This window comes from Mesitornis unicolor, unplaced genomic scaffold (assembly GCF_000695765.1).
Source record: "Mesitornis unicolor isolate BGI_N332 unplaced genomic scaffold, ASM69576v1 scaffold17628, whole genome shotgun sequence".
In the NCBI taxonomy this organism is placed as follows: Eukaryota; Metazoa; Chordata; class Aves; order Mesitornithiformes; family Mesitornithidae; genus Mesitornis; species Mesitornis unicolor.
In genome coordinates this window covers 1-20,131 of record NW_010199947.1, presented here as the reverse complement: position 1 = coordinate 20,131, position 20,131 = coordinate 1, and the positions used below count along the sequence as shown (strand labels likewise).

The window sequence follows — 20,131 nt, the reverse complement described above, 5'->3', positions numbered from 1 at the left end:
GCGGCGCCGCGGCCCCCCCGCTGCCCAACCTCACCCCCCGGCATCAGCAGCTCATCCCCACGCCCTGCGGCCCCGTGAGTACCCCGACCCCCGAAGGGCCCTGTGTTTGCTCCGGTAAAGAAGTCGGGGACGGGAGAGCAAACCGGGGTGTGCCGGAGGTGCCCCTATGAAACCCTCTCAGTTCAGCGCTGCCAGGCCAGTGCTGTTTCAAAATAGTTATTTTTTTTTTTTGCTTAAATAAAACCGTGTTTTCAAATAGTGAGCATGTAATTCATCAAAAAACCCCTGCATACACAGAAGTGACGAGTAACGTTACCAAAATGTATTGAAAGCAGAGCGATCCAAAGCTGTGTTGGAGCGAAAGTGCCGTAGCTCAGCGCTACCCCCAGGTGACTCCCCAGTTCCGTGAAGCTTTTTATTCCCTCACCGCCAACAGCACAGGACAGTAAAGTGGTTTTTGCTGGCGCGGTGCAGTTTCTCTCTGTGATTCAGACTGCCTGGGATGAATGGAAAACAAAGTCTGTCAAATCCTGTGCTTGGAAATGTGAACCTTTACCATTTTTTAAAACTAAAAACCTTGATACAGGGTACTGGGAAAAAGTTCCTTGCTCAACGTCACTGTTTGGACAGGGTTATTTCTCTGTGGGTATTGGCAGTCACGATTTCAGGAGATGAAATAACACAGTGGGCCTTGTGATGCACTGAGAAAAGCAGAAGGCAGTTTTCAGGTATAAAGCAGAAAAATCTAGGCTGAGATTAATTACGAACTGAATTTAAGAGTCCTGCCTTCCTCAGCAGTTTTGGAGTTTCATTTCAATAGTAAAAGTGTCTCTTCCCAAGGAAAACCCTGCACTTGTGTCATTTAGCCAACTTGCTTTAATGCATCTCTTAGGAACAGCCACTAGTTTCTGCTGCATTACGTGTTTAAAACTTTGCTTCCTTTACAGATAAAACCTTGTTCAGAGCTTTCATTCCCTGTGAAGATCTACTTCTGTGTTACTATTTTGTCTCTGCTAAGTGTCATAGGGCTGACCATAGAGACACTTGTTCGACAAACCGAGGAAGATTTCACCATTTCCCTTATTCAGTTAGTTGGAGTTGGTAAGAAACGTGCTGTTTGTATTCTAAAACAAACATGTTTGTTCCCAAGGTAGTAATTAAGCAGGAACTGAAGTTTCTTATTTCACTCCATTAGGCCTGACACATCACACATAGTATACTCTGGTAGTTTAGCACTAACACATTAGATGCCTTTGCCGTTGTTGCTTTTCGCAGTAGTATTTTAGGGAAAGGATCAGAAATAGATATGGTGTCATCCAAAATACATTCATGTGTGAATCGTCAGAGAAAATATTCAGGTTTTAGGAAGTTTTGCTATAATTTGCTTTCTTACTGGTGTTTGATTAGGCAGACGTGGCCATGATTTTGCTTTTGACAGCTGTCACTTTATGTAAGGTACACTGTATGTTCAGCTATGCCAGAACAAGCTTACCATTTCCGAGTTTAATGTCTGTGCTGGGGAATTCAGAGGTGTCCATGCTCCAGGGCTTGTCATATAACGTACATCTCCTCACGTGAGCCATGCGTATACTCGAGTTGGAGTTGGTTTCAAGACACCTTCTTATGAAACCAACCATACAGTTTGATCTGAAACAAGAAGTTGTTAAGTCATCTCTCCATGTTAAGTTCCTGCAAGGATATTGCTTCACCTGAAATATTTCAATAAAAGAAAATAAGAACCTCATTTTATTACACCATTTTTTGTTTAATAGTTTTTGTTGTACTGAAAGCAAAATCCAAACTCCCTTGGATATTTCCAATTAGAACTTCAGTAGAAACTTAGGTCCATATTCCTGGGTCCATTTGTATTAAATAAAAATAAAACTAAACGAAAAAGAATACAACTGTGAGTATTTTAGGAAGTCCTCTTCAGTGGCTTTAAAAGGTCTTGGCTGTTGGCTCGCTGGCCAGAACAGTGGAGAGAAGAACAGACTTGCTGTGGGTGTAACATCTGGTGTAAGGGAAGGACACGCTAATCGTGAGCACTCTTTGCTTTCCAGCTTTCACCCAGAGGGAACAAAGACAATAGCTTTGTTCCAGATTCTATAATTAGACAGACACAAACAATATGTTTGTTCCAAAACTCTGGTTTGATTAGCAGCTTTTCACACAGGATTCAGCATTGCAACAAAACCTGCCATGTTAGAGCGAGCATTGGCGCCTCCAGTCTGTCACACTGTTTTTGTTAGCGACCACTGTTCTGTGCCTCAGAGAAGAACGAAGAACCTTCATCATGAACCAAGTGAATCACACGATGTTATAAAGGGGGAAATTGAAATCATATTAACCTGTTAATACTAATTGTGCTGCAACAGCACACACTTACCAAAACCAAGGGGATGGCCCTTATTTCAGAGACGTGCAAACGCTATCCCTGCCAAAAATCTTAATGCTCAGAAGAAAGTTTGGTTTCAAATTATTTGCATAGACTTCTTCTGATTTAGCAGCTGAATTTGCAAAACAAGGAAATGACTGTCTTAAAACTTTCAGGTCTTCCTGAGGTCATGAACATGCGAAAAAATGGCGTGACTCACTTTGTAACTTGCCAATCATTTTCCGTTTTCTCAATCACTGTTAATAAAAGTGAAAAAGGAAGTTCATTAGAAGGTTTGTTTAGGGAGTCTGAAGTTATCATGTTACTTTGAAAACCTCTACACCACTTTGTCCCCATGACCCTAGCAACAGTGAATTATTTGATGTGCAGAATTCAGGAAGTAGCCGTCTGGAAAAAGAAATCTCTTGTTACTTTTTTCCATGGTAAGAATTAACTGCTGTTTGCAGGAGCATCCTATACAAGAACAAAGCACCGATTCCTGCTCTTATGAAAGGAAAGCCTTTTCCTCATTTAAGCTTTGTCAAACCAGATGTGTAGAGGTCAACGGTGACAGCTAACTGCGGTGTTAAGAGTGGTGGGTTTTGATTTATTTTAGAAAACCACAGCTCAAAACTTTCCCAAACCAGTTCTTTTCTGGACTACGATTTGCGGGGTGGGGTGTTTAAAATTTCCACAAGAGGAACAAACTGTTAGGAGTCCAGTCTGAGTTCAGTTCAGCACTGACCTTTCCTTCTCCTCCCCAGTGTTCTGCGTGTACTACGTGACTCGAGGAATCCTGCAGGAGAACCGCCAGGAGCTCATCGTCTTTGTTCTGTCCATCTTGCTCGTGATGTTTCGTTCCGTTGTCAACTTCACCGTTCTCTCTGCTGAGCAGAAGCCGAAACTCCTGGTTAGTCTCCATTAACTTTGCTTTTCCTCACATCTCGGATTTGAAAATCTGAGAAAGGCAAGATATCTGCGATAAGGGCACTGATAACAGAGAAAAATCTGGCTCAATTATTCCTACCACTGCATAACAAGATGTGCACCTTCACAACTGCAGATCTGTTTCTCTGAGCTATTCTGTGGGCTTCTTTATGGCAGTACCTGAACGTAACATAGATATCAAAGAATTTTACTCACACAGGATTACTGCAAAAGATACCCTTCCCTTCACCTGCTCTGCTTCAGATTTCCATCTATAAAACGATTGGCATAAAGTCATGTAAACCTAGCCTGGGAACAGAACTGGCATCTCAAGTCTGTGTGCAAGGACATAGCCATTAGTGCCACTGCTCCAGAAATGCAGCAGTGTGTTGTAAGAGTTATGGGAACCTGCTGCAAGGAAACAAAAAGATTCAACGTGCTAGGGGAGGTGCTGCCATTCCAGATTATCTTGTTTGCATTTTGGAACAATAAAAGGTAATACGAGGATTGTGTTCTATGTGATACTAAGATTTGTAGCTTAACTTCCAGTTGATTTTCAGAAGTCCTTCCCTTTTGCGGTTGCACGTTTGTCTGAAATGTGAGGAGGAGGTAACTTCAATAGAAGAGATGACTACCAAGCTAGGACGATGCAGCAGAGCAAAATTTGCCTATTCAATTTACATATCAGTTGTACATTCAGTTAAACATCTACAGCAGACTGGGTTGTTAGGATCCATAAGGAACAGGAATCAAAGAGATGCAAATTACTTCATGCATCCCAGTCATCAGTTTATACGATCTTAAACAAGAACCTCAAAGTAAAGCCTGGTGTAGAATAGGTACTGTTAAGGACTTTTTTACTGCTATAAAAGTAACTTGGATTACTGTAACTCCTACTTCCTGAGCAAAATTTCCAAGCCAGATTATGGCATACTAGTATAAGTATTCTCATATCAGTGTAATTATGAAGGACATTTTGCCACCTCAGCCATCTTTAAAGAAGCAGACATTCACCTTACTCCTTTATTCTTTTATTTCCAGTTAGAAGATATGTTTAAAGACTGTCCCTGCATGGCCAGTCACATCCTTGTTTCTCTTTCTTATCAGGCCCGCTTCATTCTGATCCTCTTGGTTGGCTCCTTTGATGTGATCTGTGCCATCATCCTCATCCAGAGTCAAAGCATGATGGCCTTTCGAGTGGGTGGTGCTCTAGAAAGCCTGCAGTCACAGTACTTCATGCTGAACCTCTGCTTCTCCATGCTGACCTTTGATCTTCAGGCACAGGTATAGAAGTCGCTCCCCCTGGGATCCCCTTTTTTCCCCTCTTATTGAGAATATCTTCAAATTTGACTCACTGAACTGAACTATTAACTTCCTAGAGCAATCCTGCCTGTATCTTACTTCTTAGATAAGATTAACTTAATAATCTTACAGTCATCTCTCCAAGTGCTTGCTGTAGAGATAGCTAAAATGCATAAAAATGAATCAACACTGTCCTGCCCAAAAGGGAAACTGGATCTTATTTTTGGAAAGTACTTCCATAAAAAACAGTTGCATCCGAAAGCTCCAACCCAACATGGCCTCTTAAAATAAGAAAGATTACCACTGCACAACATCTCAGCCTACAGTCTCTTGCTTTCCAGCAATTCTAGCTGTCTTCTACATTTGAGATGATGCTGGGATGGGAGAGGGGAGCTGGCCTAGCAGGGCAGTCTGGGTGAGATAGCAACCTGCAGGTACCAGTAAGTAAAGTGAACCCAAGTTCTGTTTAGGAAGAGTTTCATACTTTCTGTTAGGTTTTGAGGAAAAATTTTAGCCTTTAGACCTGTGTCCAACGTACTGTTGCTGAGAACTTGTGTCAAATATTTTATGGTGGGCTGTATGGTCTCAAACAAGTAATTCTACCAAATCTGTGCCTCTTTCAGCTCTGCTTGTGTATTCTGCTGATAAGCCTGCATGAGATCACCCTTCTACATAACATCATCTCAGCAACAGGGGTTCTTTGGGCCTGCCTGAAGGTGACCATTAGCATCATCGCAGTAAGTGTTAAGCTAACAGCGACACAAGCAAGAATAGTCAACTTCTGAGACTGTAAGCTCTTACCCTGAGCAATTATTGCAGGATGGGAAGACACAGCCATCCCATTCCACCTAATACTGCTAAGTGGAAGGGAGCCAGCAGAAGACAACAGCACCAACAATAGTGAAGTCAGGCTTCTTATAAATCTGTGTCTCTCAACTGAGCATACAGGATGAAACGTTGTCACACTAGCATTATTTTCTGAGGGACAGTGTTTTATTCTGAGTCCTTGGTCACCTACTTTAATGAAACCTATAGGATCACAGTATGTTCAGTATTTCTACCTCTGACAAGGTTAGGTGAAACTGTACTCTAAATTATTATGAAGATGGATATACAGACACAGACTGCATAGGCTTTATATTCTTGGGGAAACCACACCAAAAAAGATGAGTGGTGCTTTATTGGAGCAGCTTCTTTAAAGGTGAGTGACAGTTTTCAGGTGTGAACTTGTGAGTTTTTCATGTCAGTCAGACTGAACTTCCTCTGAAATCTTGAGAGCTCTGTTCCAGGAGTGACTGCAGATTCAGGGCCAAGGTACATCAGATACGCGAGTCTTTTATTACCAGGAAGGAGTCGAGGGGTTTGGGGTTTCCTGGGTTTTTTTTAGGCTCCTTGAATGTTTGCTTTAGCCACTCAGAAAAAGTCCCGACAGCTGAAATACAGCTTTCCAAGTGTTTTGATTGCTTTCCTTGCTAAAAATGGAGCCAGCACCACCGAACGCTGTATTTTTAAAATACTTCAGTAACTTTAGGTGAATAGTTGCACAGAATCATCTTTTTCCCAGACTCTGGAGTGTCACAGGTACTAACTGCTGGATGCAGAGAAAAACCCAGACAAGACTAACTGTGAGTGTGACACTTAGGGATATTATAGCTTGGTTTCCTCCTAGGAGCTCCTGGAAGAAGTTAACAGCTTCTTGTTTAACTAAGAAATAGCAACTGTAAAATTAATGAAAAAAATGTAGTGCTGTATTTCAGTAACTGGCAGCACTGCAAGGCAACAGCAACTTAGAAGAGGTAAGATACATTTCTTGAGAGTCTGGTAGCTTTGCATCCAAGGTAAAAATGATTCTGTCTTTGGTTAGAGCATGCAGACAGTTTGACAGCAGGGTCATAATAGGAACTCCTTTATTTTTTCCCCTTACCCTGTTCAGACAAGTTTTTCACAATCGGCTTCTGGCAGACAATGCGGCAGTAGAGAAACGTGTATCACTGTCTTGTTTGGTGCTCTCAGAAACTGCACCTGCTCTGAGGTGGTTGCACAAGACAGGTACAGGGACACACATCATCCACCAGAAAGTATAAGCATAATAGAAAGGAAAATTTGGAGACACCTCAGAGTCCTTTCTGGAAACTCTGGTACCTGAAAGCACAGCTAAACCTCCTGCTCCCTTACTTCTGGGTTGGTGCACATGCCCTTACACAAGGGATTATTCATTACTTTTCTTCTATTTATATACATGCTCTCTTGTTTACTTAGTGGCTTTATCTTTCCTATCTCCATTATTTACTCTTCCCATTAATTTTTAATTCTCTTTTTCCCCCTCTTCTTGTTTCTCAGCCTTTGTTTTCCTTTCCCTTTTGGTCTTATCCTAAGAGGAGCACTATGCAGTACCACAGAAAACAGAGACAATAGCAGAGGTAGCAGAGAACAGACCAACTTCCTTAGGGAAGGGACAATTCCCTTAATGTTTATGTAGAGGTTCAGATATTGACCATTTCAGAAGGCTCAGTATGGTGTTTGGGGGGTATCTGTGGTTAATCAGCTGCATCAAATCTTATCATAGCAGTGGTGCAGTCACTGCTTTCATTGCCAGTGACTCAGCTGTTGTTCTTCCGTTTGCTCAGACAAACAAGACTTTGCTGCTTCCAGTTCAGGACTGCTGAAAGTTGCTGCCTGCTGGAAAGCAGTTCAACCTTTCTTCTTCCCCAAGTCCCAAGGTTAACTGTGAAAGGTTTTCTGACAGTTAAATCCTTTTGCTCCTCCCACATTTTAGTTCTCAGTGACTTTAATTCTCTGTAGCAGAAAGAAAAGTGGAGAAAAAAGTCACAGAGTGCTTTCAGTCTGTTAGCAATGAAAACATTAATTTGTTAGAGAAAAAAATTTGAACATACCCCAAAAAAATGTACATCAGCTTAGATGCAACTCAGAAGAGTTAGCTCCTTCTCCATCTAAGGTAGCTGGGAGTTGTACTGCGAGCATTAGAAGGCAGAGCTCAAGAGGATGCAGAGATGGCTCAAATCACACAGAGCTCTCAGGACGTGCCCATGAAACAACCAGTTCTGATTTCACCAACATCATTTCTGGCCCAGCTCCGTGGAAAACTGAGAGCATATTTCCTGCTAAAGAAACAGGTAGAGAAGGCAAGTGGAGAGCAAAGTTACAACTGAGAACTCAGCTAGACCAACACTTGTAATGCTATTGAAAAACCAACAGTATATAGCCTTTATAGAGTATATAGCAACAAGTTATAAAGCTGTATGCATCTCATCTTGTTTTACAGATTTTAAAAGAACTGAAACCTCTAGTGTGGATTTTTCTGAGTCAGAACATACCTGAAGTAGCTTATCTCATCTACCTGCTTTACACGGTAATTCATCAAACTTACTTCATAATGGGGAGCACGGCTGGAGGCCTCCTCGTCATTACTGGATCCTTGGGCTCAAAACACAATGCCTCATTCCTAAGTATCCCCTTCATTGCAGCTCCTGTTAGAATCAATGAGAGCAGCAGGCACGTCCTATCTCTTCAGGATCAATTTTTCAAGAGAGGAACCATGTCAAATTGCTGTTGAACTGATTACTTTGAGGGAGAGGCCCTGGAAGTCTCTGCAACTGGCAAAGTGTCCAGAATGATTAGGGAAAAATGCAACAAAATCTACCAGCACCAGATACACAGCTCCTCAAAAATGCCTCTGTTCCTTCACAAGAATTCTCAAGTGGTGCCAAAGCATTTGACCATCTGCAGGGGTCATATCTTAAAGAATTTCTTAGGCAGCACCCACAGCTGTTGATCCTGGTGTAGCCAAAACAAGAGACAGTGCAAGCCCAGCAAACTCAAGCGTTAGGCATTTTTTGGCACTATAATAGTGATACAGCTTTTATCGCTGGAGCACCCCAGCACCTCCCACAACACAAGTGTGAAAGGAGATAAGGAAAAAGAAGGGCACAGCAGATTGTTCATCATGGGAAAGGCTCAAATGCTGATAGCAGCCAGTGTTTCTCATACTTCACATAAATTGTCTCCAGATACTGATAAAAAAGTCCAGTGGCTGCAGTCATCCAAGTCCTTAGGGTTCTATTTCTTGAAGTATGCAGTCAAATCAGGCTCTTCCAGTTGTTCACTGGCAAAGCACAGAAGGACCGCACGCCGTCTTTGGTGGCTAGACTGGTATTGAAGTTCAGAGGATGTGCATGACAATAACAGCCAGGGAACATGACTTCAGTCTGTATTTTACAGTGGAAAGAGACTGAGATGTAAGATGAAGTCTGGCTTCCTTATCTCCAGCCTCATTGTTTTTTTTCAGTCTGGGCACAACACTGTTTTCATATGCCTTTACTGATGCAGAGATCCAGAGGTATAGTGCGTTTAGCTAAAGTCAGTGTGCAGCCAGGAAATCACATAACCAGGAAAGTAAGATGGTTTAAAAATGACCAGGTTTTTTTCCCCCCTCGATTACTCTCTAGTGACTTCTTTCAGAAATTTAGTGGTTTATTGCATTTTATGGCTTCAGGGTTTTGTGGCAGTAGGTGTTGATTGCTGTGTGTCTCCATTTTCCTGCAGGTGATAAAGGAGTGGGGCAAAGGGAATTCTTACACTCTGGAAGCTGCTTTCATTACCGGCTCTTGCATTTCAGTTGCAATAAAATGTGTTTTATTTTGGGCACTGATTCATGTCTACCGCAGCTTTGGGCAGGGGCTGAGAGAAAGAAGTAAGTACTTGAAATGGTTAACTATGAAAGTTGTAACTTATTGTATCACAGTCATAATTAAGCTGAGAGTTCGTCAAGCCAGGAAAATAATTCAGGATAGCCACAAGAAAAGGCAGATCAGAATTTACTGACCTGACAAAGCTCAGAAGCTTGGACAGAACATATGTGATCTCTCCCTGAGGAAAGCTGACATTAGTCAAAGTTGCTTCCAACCTATGCAAGAATTGCTGCTATCCAGAAAAAACAAACCTATACAAGATGCATGTAATTCTTCTTCCTTATCATGACTTATAATAACTAAGAGAGACAGAATAAAGGGACCCAGAGCGCCGCTAATCTTGACCTCCCCCAAACCTCCTTTTACATGGAAGACATAAATGCTGCTAGGCATTGGTGTTGACTGCTCTTCCTTTCTTCCCACAGTGTTTTCTTCCTATGGAAGGATCGACTCCTGAGCATCCCCGTTGTGTTCTGGCTGCAGCTCTTACAGAGTGAAAGCAGAGCTGGGGAAGTTCTGACCAAGCACATGGATTCAGTGTAAGATAATGGATCGGTTTCACCGAGGTAGGGGAAGTTGTTCAGAAATACATCCATACATTTCTTGGTTTGTATCATGCTAGGGAACTAGAGCAGCGCAGCTGGTAACTTAGTTCTAAAAGCAAAGTGCGCTCGGGAAATTAACAGTAATCCTCTCTATTCAATGAGTTTTGCTGACAGGACAATGCATCTTTCACTCCTTATTTTCCTGCTGTTGTTTTCTAACTGCAGGAGGTTCACAACATGCATGTGAGTAGAGAATGTTGTTAATATACATGCTGTTTTCCTGGATATACACAAACATAATGAAAATAATTTGCACACCCATCTTTTATTACTGAGTCGAGAAGTGGATTGCCCTGCCATCGTTCCTCAGCTCAGATCTGTTGCTGAACAGAGGTCAAGCCCTGAAGTTGTTCTGATGCCAGCTGTATTCCCCAAGCTCCACTATGGCTGTGATGGCTTAACCTCAACAGAATGGCTAAGGTTCCCGTTCCTCCTCCGACTTCAGAGTATTTCTATTTATTAACTTATTTTTTACAATCCCAGCTACACATGAACACTACGCAATGTAATCTCTTGCCTTCCTAAAGTGTGTCTAACCGATGTGCCATTTCATACACAAGAGTGACTGTTAAAACAAGCCTTTAATATTGTAATTTAAAAGTTTGGTATTTTATTGACTGGAACCTTTAGCTACTGACTGTCTATTTTGTAATAAAGTACAAACACAGTTTGCACATGGATAATTATTTCTGATACCGGCTGCATGAGTTCAAGGGGAAGCCTGTTTACAAACCGAGTGTGGAAGAGGCTGGAACCGCAGTTCACATGTGCTGTGAACACTGTCGTCACATTCCTCTTCAGACACCTCTTTCATTTGCAGGTACCTGCATACTGCAAAAAGTAGTTCAAATAATTTATTGCAGCTTATTGGAGAAATTTACATTGATGATGGCAAAACTTGTATTAGAAAAAGCCAACAACCAACCTTCTAGCCTTCTAAAGCTGAAACAAATCTGTTTTATAGATTGCACAGTGGAGACATGGAAAAGTTCAATGTGTGTGGTCAGAATGCACAGCTGATAATATCGAGAGAAAGCACCAGAGCAGCAGCTGGTGACTGTGACTCCATTCCACAAGTCAAAATGTGACCCTGAATTGTTGCTGAAATGGAGGAACTCAATTAAGCACATTCAGTCCTTCTCTAAAACCAGCAAACATGCCTAGAGCAGGAGCAGCAAGGAAAGATTTCCACCTTGCAGTACTCGGTCAAAGTTCCCTTATCTATTTCTTTCCTCATTTTTCTACCCTAGACCTTCAGGATTAGTTAATGCAGCCCAACTGGTTGGACAGAAGATTTGTTTCAATTTGCACAGCAAACCCAGCTTTTATTTTGAAGCTCTGGAGCAAAGACTGGTATCAGACACGTACATCCAAAGAAACCTTAGGTATATTTCTAGAAAACAGATGCTACTGTCCCATGAGACTCTGTATCAAAACCCCACACTGGACATTTGCCGCCTTCCAAGCAAGTAACTTGTGCGTACCTAAGTTCATATTCTCAACAGTCAAAATGCTGCTTTACAAATCCAACGTTACAAAAAGATTTTATTGAAAGAATTGAAAAATATTTGTTTTCAACAATATTTCAAACAAGTTTTCAAAGCATTAACAATATGTAACAGGATTTTTTGTCCTCTTTTAAAAATTCAGTACACTGCTTTATTCCGTACTACATCAGTTGTTAACAACTTCTTAAACTACCTACTAGAGAATTACCTTGTGGTTTTTTTTTAAAAAAAACAACCAACCCAAATTAATTTCCAAGCTTCCATTTTGGCCCTTTGTAGACTGGAAAGGATTTGTAGGTACAGTGATCTTTACAAACCCTTGTATTAGAAACACTGCTCTTACGCAGCAAGCCCCTGTTACTAGTACAGGTTAAATATGTTACTTTGAGTAAGCTACATCATCAAAATCAGCTTTTATTGCCAATATAACCAAGTCTGCATTTTTTCTGGTTCACCTGTGGTTTGAACAGAAGTTCCTCACGTTTTTAGCAGTTAAATATGCAAAACGTGAGCGCCGTTTAAACCTCGCTCGCCTGCTTGGGCATTGCTGGTTTGTGGATTAAAGGCCTTGAAAAAGGGACTTTGTACAGCTAGATAAATTTGTAACCTATTAACACAATTTGGGCTGTGTTGTGATAGAAAGCAGTGAGTACAGTTGTAATCTACACAGCTTTTTGAAGAAAAAGCAAAGGCTGAAGTCATCGAGTGACCTTCTTTTTGTTAAGTCAGTGACTGAAGCTCCCTACCTGGCTGAGCAGCGATCCAAGTAACGTTGTTATCCAGCGGGAAGAGTTGGACAAGCAAAAACTGCCGAAATCTCAAAGCCAGTAACGCAACTGCAGTACGTGATCGATTTAAAGACAACTCCTAACCTAGATCTAATCTAGAGAACGTAGTTAGGTAAGTGTTGATTGCAGATTTCATGTACTATGCACTCTGAAAATTAAAGTTCAGCAATTTAGTCAATAATATCTTTACTATTATAAAAAGCATAAATAAAAAGTGCTGAATATAGTTTTTATCTTTAAAAAAATACTAGATAAGGCTCATTAATCATTTCACCTCACCTTCGCAAAATGATTTCCACTTCCTAACGTGCCCAGTATTGTTTGGTTTTCACTTCACAATACACTCATATAGCCACGATACCCTGTTACTTCTCTCAATTATTGCATGTTTAAATAAAATCGTTTCAAAGCAAAACATCTGACACTTCTATAGTTCAAAAAGTAAACAGTTATTAAATAACTGAATACTCCCCCTAGGAAACCCGTAAACAGCTTCAAAACAGTGATAAAACAATTACCGCAGATTCAAGTGAAAGATAAAACTCAAAAAGCTATCTGGATATTCTCCAAGATATCACAAAATTTGTCTGTTCAGACCAAATCAAACCAATATTCTATTTTACAAAATTTACAAACGGAGTATTGATTTATATTAACACATTTTCATTGCAATTTGTAGCATTAACCAAGAGTTGACTTCTCCTTTATGGAGAAGCGCTCTCACCTGGATTTAACACAATTAGACTAAGGCAGCATCCAAAATGGAAGAGACATTATTTAAACCAGCAGAGGACAGCAGAAATTACTACATTTCCCATCACCGCTTTGGACCACAGAAACAACGTAAGACAATCATGAAAAGTTCAACAGAGCTTCTCACTCCACTTGCAAGGAAATCCCACCTTAATCAGTAAATTAATTCCTCCACAGTATTAATGCCGTAGGCTTAACATTAACAGATGACATCCATTCTTTTAACGACCAATGCAGCAAGACTTTGAAAATGCTAGATTTTGGATACCATGATCATGAGACTGCACCACAGAAAACATAAATGTAAACATTATACTTGGGTTTGATATTTTTCCGGTAAAGTACAGTACAAACCCTTTTTTTCCCAACTAGGTTTTTTTGTTGCTTTTTGTTTTCTGTCATAAAAGCACATACAATAAAATATGTACATAGAGAAGTTAGAAATGTTTGAAAGCGTCTTAAAAAAGTAAATACGAGACTTAGAATATCTTGAGTGTGCTGAAGGCACCATTGCTACTCTACGGGGAATGTGTCCTCATTTATCAGCCCCCAGTGCAGTATCCCTTTCTGTATTACACAGCACCAAGAGTGGGGAGGTAACTATGAAAGCTGAGGGCATTTAGAGTCCTGTATAGGATATTGTTCTTCAAGACAGCAGTGGAACTAGACAATATAGTAGGATTTGAAGTCCAGATTCTTCTTAGACACTTGGGGAATTATTTTTACTTTAGAGTCTCTAATGCTACCATTTATTCCAGAGAATCAAACAAAAAGAATAAGAAAAACCAATGCATTGATGATTCCCACCAACAGGAACTGCAGAGCTACAAACTAGCTCAGCCACACAAATGGAGATCACTGTAGTAACCAACTAAGCCCACGCTAATGCTCACCCATGTGGATATTATTTGCACAGTGACGACAGCCAAGGGTCAAACACTGTTCAAATGAGCATGAGATATATACATGTGTATATATTTTAAAAAGTCTTTTTTTTTTTTTACCTAGTTCCATCTATTCATAAAAAAAGCCATTTTTAATGGGTGTTTCTTCACAGTGGGTCACATTCACAAGTAGGGAGAAAGGATTTTAAGCGCTGTCTTGACAGGGAGCTGTTCTGGGTAAGTTGTATTGAAGCTAACAAGGAGGAGCTTTTTTTTTTTTCTTTTAAAGAGAATTTCTTAAGAGCCTTTAAATGCATAGCAGTCTTAAATGGAATTACAAATATACCAAATTAAACAGACTATTTTAATGCCACTTTTCTACTGCCACTTATCTGTTATGTATCTACATTCAGCCTGCCGCGTTATTGGCAAGTTAAAGGTTACAATCGATGTACAGATGCGGTTGTCAATACCAATCAGAAATAATCCATTTTCAGATTGCTCATTAAAGGAAATTCAAACTGCATTACAACAACCAGAGCCCAATTTCTTCCACTCCTGCTCTTGGTGGACAGGAAGCAGCACAATAATTTCCAGCCATCAGCCGATCAGACAGATATAAACTATAATCATTATATATATGTCTGAGATGGTGACCACACTTGTTAGCCAAAAACTTAAAACCCCAAGCATAGAGAAGGGATACTGCCACTTTCCATTCCCACGAGTCTTGTTAGATGTGGACACTCAAAATTCTTCTTCTTCTTCAACAAAGTTATTTTGCTTCTTCCGAACATTCCAGTGTAAACACTCAGCCAAGCTTTCAAACCAGTCGCTCACGGGGTCTCGGAAACAGATCGAAGGAAGGGGATAGCAAGAGGTAGTGATGCTAATACTGCAACAACACAGGAATACCCCAGTCAGTCAAGGACAGTAAACAGCAATTCAATAAAAAAACAAATGAATCTTCTATTCATTAGCCAGCAGTGATAAGTTCAGCCAGTTTGGTAAAACAGCAAGTTTCCCTAATCAAGCAACAACCAAGTCTGCAGGCTCAGCTAAACAATGAATGCAGGGCTTAAAATTGTTAACAGATGCACTGTGGACAGCATTCTTGGGCACAGTGAGAATAATGAACCCACCCCATGACGTCCTGCAGCCGTCTGCTGGTTTTCACTTCAACACCACCAGGACAAAGGAAAATGTAAGTCACCACCTTGGCCTTTAAGTTTCAAGTTGTACCTAAGCAACAGCTCTAAGAAGCCTAGCATCTAACAAAGGGCCAAATCTTATGCTTGAATCCTTACTGTCTCCTGCAGAGCTTTCAACCTCAGAGGAAACAGTTCAAGATGGATTGTCATTTTCCTATACATTTTCCTTCCTGGCAACTTGTATGGGCCAAGAAAAACAAAGAAGTCACGCTGAACAGCAAGTCACATAAAACACAAGTGCCTTAAGTCACCTCCCATTAGGATAAGCCATCATATTTTGCACATAACCTGAGGAAACTTCCCACACTCCATTCTGCTCACTCGAGACAACAGCATCGCAAGTGACCGCAACCACTCACAAAGTTAACACAGTTTAAACTGTATGACATTATTCACAGCCACTGCTTAAGTGCAACTCCTGTTGGTTTACATCTTCTCAAACTCCTAGGATTTAGCTTTCAGTTAAACTTACAGAATTTTCTAAAGGCACATCCATCTGCCTTGCCAAGCACGCAATCTTTACATGCTTTTGTCTTTACATTTCACTTGCTTGCATAGCAAGATAAAAAAACCTCGTGTTAGAAATTAAATACTTTTAGCACAGTTTGTGCTGTAAGAAGCGTTAGGATTTATAAAAGCTTGTTTCTTCACTGCCAGCAATTCTTTTGACAGTTTAAACAGAATGAGAGAAGTGCATGAATCAGTGTTTTCTATACTTATAGAGAGATGTACAATCAAAAAAAAAAAAGGCTTGACCTGTCTCCATGGCATATTTCCTGCCTCTTCCTTCCATCAAATGAAACCCATGCTGTATTCCTGGCATCCGGGGAGAGCATAATCTGAAAAAGAGAAAAGAATTAAACTTCAGGTCCAAAAAATCCTTTTGAAGAACAAGGAACAAACACCTCCTCCATCCTCCCTCCAAGTACAGAATCGACTCTTGGCAACTCTACAGTTGCACTGAAACTCATAATCTGCCCGCGATAACAGCGCAGTAACATACCACACAAGTTCCAAACCTGCATTTCATGTCTGGTATATATGCACGTGTTTTTCTACATGCAATAAACCCCCTCTGTATAAGTACAAGGTCATAAACCAGAAAAACAGTTACAGCCCATGCATGCTTTAATTCAGTTACATTAGCTGACCAAGCATCTCTTTCAGGAAGAATTATAAAGTTAATCGAGAAAATAGATTTTGATAATGAACTTAAAGTCAATTTTAGGAAGTTTTGCTTGTATTTAACATACATTCCTATTAAGAGAAAAGAATTGGCTGCCATTGGCCAGTAATACCCATTGACATGAAGGTAACTGTGGACTAAGAGTAGTGCCATGAATAAGCATTCAGTTTATGTTGTAAATCAAGAATATTTATTTTACTCTGTTGTTTTAGCCATGAAAGCAGAATTTTCCTTTCCCTTAAACACCACTGATTTACATGCACTTTAGCAGAAATTATGTAAAACTTTATTAGTCAGAATGCAAATGTATGTATGCCCATTTTGCAGAATGTTCCACAACTACAATCCAGTAGGAAGCCGTGTGAAGTATTCTGCTAGCGGGTATATAATTTCAAACAAAGATGCATTCTTCAACCAGACTTGATCTGATCCTCCTACAAATGAAAGAATGCATGAGATGCACAGAATTTCCTAACCTCTTCTGCTTGGGTCACATGGTTATTACAGACGTTTTTAACTCAGAAATAACGTAGCAGAAGCTAACCTTGAGTTCCACTCCAGCAGGAACAACGATAGGTCTGAAGGACAACGAGTGAGGGCAGATGGGGGTGATCATTATTGCAGGAACATTTGGATGAATCATAGAAGCTCCTGCTGCAGCTGCATACGCAGTGCTACCAGTCGGCGTGGAGACAATGACTCCTGTGAAAGGAGGAAAAGTTTCACTTGCATTAGCATGTCAATTAGTGTGTTATTTTGAGAGAAGACTAAGAAATAGCTCTGTTATGAAAATGAAGCAGAGATTGTATCGGCTTGGATTGCACAAGCAAGTTGCAGTCTAATACACAGAAAGTCAGAAACTCTCTTCTAATCCTAGCACAGCACATTTGTTCTATGCCTTCATGTAAGTTGCATAAACTTCTAGATCTCAGGTTACACAACTCTGTAAACAATGACATTCATTTTTTTAAAGGTAGGAGCTTTAAAGAAAAACTTCTGTATTTCATGAGCTGAGATCTTAGGCCTTCAGGAAATTCCAGATATCCAAGCAGATTTTTTCTGAGCTATTTCCTGCCCTTCGCCCTAATGTATCATACCCAAAGAAACTGCCACTCGCCTTCACAAGTCCATAAACAAAGTTTACAACACTTCAATGCTCTGCTGGGGCATGCGTTAGTTACCAACGAAAAACATACCTATTCTTTGTACACCGATGTTTGCTGTCCCCAGTGAACTGAAGCCTGAGATTTTGTTTCCATGTGAGAAAATCCTCCAGTAAAATAGCAACAGTCTACACTGAACTGATAAGCAGCTCAGCTCAAGAGGCAGACTCACCATCTCCTTGCACTGTCGTTATCAGGTGTCCGTCTAGAAAGACATCTACATTGGAAAGGTAAGAAGAAGGACCACGATCCACTACAACTTCATTTAGGACCTGCCGTGACATCAAATATTACACCAGTCTGTTATTGCTGACTTGGCAATGTAGTAAATGAAAAGCCAAAACACACTTTCCAGATCTTTGAAAAATTCATGCTCATTCAGCACCTGCCAAATTAGGCTCTCTTTATGCTTCCGTCTTATCAAATGCCAGCTGAAGTTTTTTGACATCAAGAACTAAAACTGGTTACTAACAATGTGCAGGGTTTTTCTTTTCACTTATAAAAGTCTTTAGGATATCCCAGTTTAGAACTCCTACTTTGTTTTCAAAATGGAAAGGAAATATTACTACAGGGAGGTGCAATGTTAGCACTTATGATTATAGAAAATAATGATGTACCCCACTTCCTCGCTATTTAGTGCATAGATTGTGAAGCAGAGCAATGTGGATCTGTCCCACAGTACTGGGCTAATGTAAGTAAACTAATGAAAAGGGCAAAGTTATAATAAAACAAGCACGTACAGTATAATAAAGCAATTTACAAACAACATAGTAGTTCTTATTTTGCCCTCTGACCTGATATTGCATAATTTGCTTGCCCACTTCTTTCTCTATATTTGTAGACACTACTCCATTTTCTTCTATACCGTTTTGCACTGACATTTTCTCTCTGTGCTCTTTCACTACTTTCACTTTCAGCCTGCTTCGCAGAACAAGCGCTGCATTGCCTAGAAGTGAAATACAGGAGAAAGTACCAAAAAATTACATGCCAGTATAGCAAATAAAACCCTGTAATGACTACCAAACTGTATGAAATGCCATCCATAGATTGCCTGTGCTTTCAACATTCCCAATTTCATTCACGAGATTCATTGTCTACATTTGGGTAAAGCTCAAACTCATTTTTAGTAGTATTGAGCAACATTAAAGTCAAATTTGAACCCAGTCCTTCCTCCTTTCCTTTTGATGTAATTTAAATAAATTTAAGTTTTACATGGACATGATCAAGACTGGAAAACATTGTTGGGCTCATATGATCTTCACTAAGACAAAAGCTAAGCTTAAAGAAAAATCAGTGCATTAGAAACACCTATTACACATCTACCACTGTGAGAATTTTATACATCTTTTCAGAATTCTGCTTTGGATGCAACTCAAATAACCCCACATTGAAGAAATAAAGTCTGTCTTTCTTCAAATATTTTATTTGCCTGAGTTCCCAGTATTTAAGCACTGCACTGCTTAGAGAAACAGACTAACACAGACTTCAGAGCTACACTCCATTTGTACGTGTAGCTGTCATTTGACATAAATCCTGCATCATCTTTTACATATATGCTCCACACAGGACAAAGTTCTTTCTTAGCTATTTTCCTTTACAGAACAATATGGAAAGCAGCACCGAATGGGTCAATGCAATGCAATACTTTTGTTAGTTTAGTATACGTTTCTTGTGACTCAATCTTACCTAAACGAGTTAGTTAAGAAAATTTACTAGTCTTAGAAAATGTTAAAAAAAAAGAAGCACCACACCTTGTCCCCTTAAATTTACCTTCTATAACCTGAGTGACTTGGGACTGAAAATTCTCAAAATTAAATGGAGTAAGAAATCCAAGGGATCCCAGATGAAAAGCCATAACTGGAGGTACACTACCCTATCAATAAAGAAAAGAATTTAAAAGCTACTGAATAAAAGCAATTCATACTTCAGCTAATTGCCTGTAAATATTTTGACTATTGATGTAACTGCAACTGTGCATAATAAAAACATTACATACATTATTTTCAGAAGGTATAGTGTTAAACAGGCTTGGTAAAAAAGGAGTGAACAGCAAAGGACAAACACCATTCTCAGTAACAAATTTAAAGACAAAAAACCAAAAAAACCCACAAAGCAACAACCCAACCTTCGAATACTTCAAAAAGAACAAAGGTCTTTAACTCTATTTCCCATAAAGACCAACCTGGAAAAGCGAAGAAGCATAAAGTAAGGTCCCATCTCCTCCCAGGCATATGATAAAGTCTATCTGATTGGAGATATCATCATAATCTAGAAGCAACATTGAAATACAAGCTTTTAATTAAGTTTTATCAACAGCCTTAATTTCGTAGCATAAATTAAGTGCAGCATGCCAACATCCATTCATAAATATAAAAAAAACACAGCTAAGATGTAACAACAGCCATTTGTGAAAGGCACATTAGTTTAACAAACTTGACCCAACAACTAAGGACAAATGAGCAATACACTTCAATTTTACTTTCAAGATATTGTTATCATACCTTCTCTGAAGGTGCAAAATTTCTTCTTCACTGGTCCAAAATTATCATCATTCGCTATAGCAGGGTCTTCCAATACTTTTTTCTCTACATACACTATCATATTGTTCTCCTTAAAAGAGGTAAAATAAGCTTGTTAATAACCTCTTAGAATGACAAAGTGTTTGATGCATCCCTGTAATTGCAGTGGTTTAAAACATATAAATAAAATATATTTATAAAT

General features: G+C 39.8%; 2 protein-coding genes across 2 annotated transcripts; one reads left to right on the top strand and one right to left on the bottom strand.

Moving 5' to 3' along the window:
- Positions 1-19: 19 nt before the first annotated feature.
- On the top strand, positions 20-10,050 carry LOC104535316. The gene is made up of 8 exons (XM_010189591.1): positions 20-74; positions 948-1,101; positions 3,139-3,284; positions 4,409-4,585; positions 5,227-5,340; positions 7,887-7,973; positions 9,167-9,314; positions 9,738-10,050. The coding sequence occupies exons 3-8, from the start codon at positions 3,225-3,227 to the stop codon at positions 9,767-9,769; spliced, it is 618 nt and encodes a 205-aa protein (XP_010187893.1). The 5' UTR covers positions 20-74; positions 948-1,101; positions 3,139-3,224; the 3' UTR covers positions 9,770-10,050.
- A 4,162-nt stretch (positions 10,051-14,212) lies between these two features.
- Positions 14,213-20,040, bottom strand: NADK (NAD kinase; the record flags this gene model as incomplete). The annotated part of the gene is made up of 8 exons (XM_010189592.1): positions 14,213-14,745; positions 15,818-15,900; positions 16,792-16,949; positions 17,583-17,682; positions 18,205-18,356; positions 19,181-19,283; positions 19,593-19,678; positions 19,912-20,040. Coding segments are annotated over 8 exons (959 nt in total), but the record flags the coding sequence as incomplete, so codon positions are not given.
- Positions 20,041-20,131: the final 91 nt, after the last annotated feature.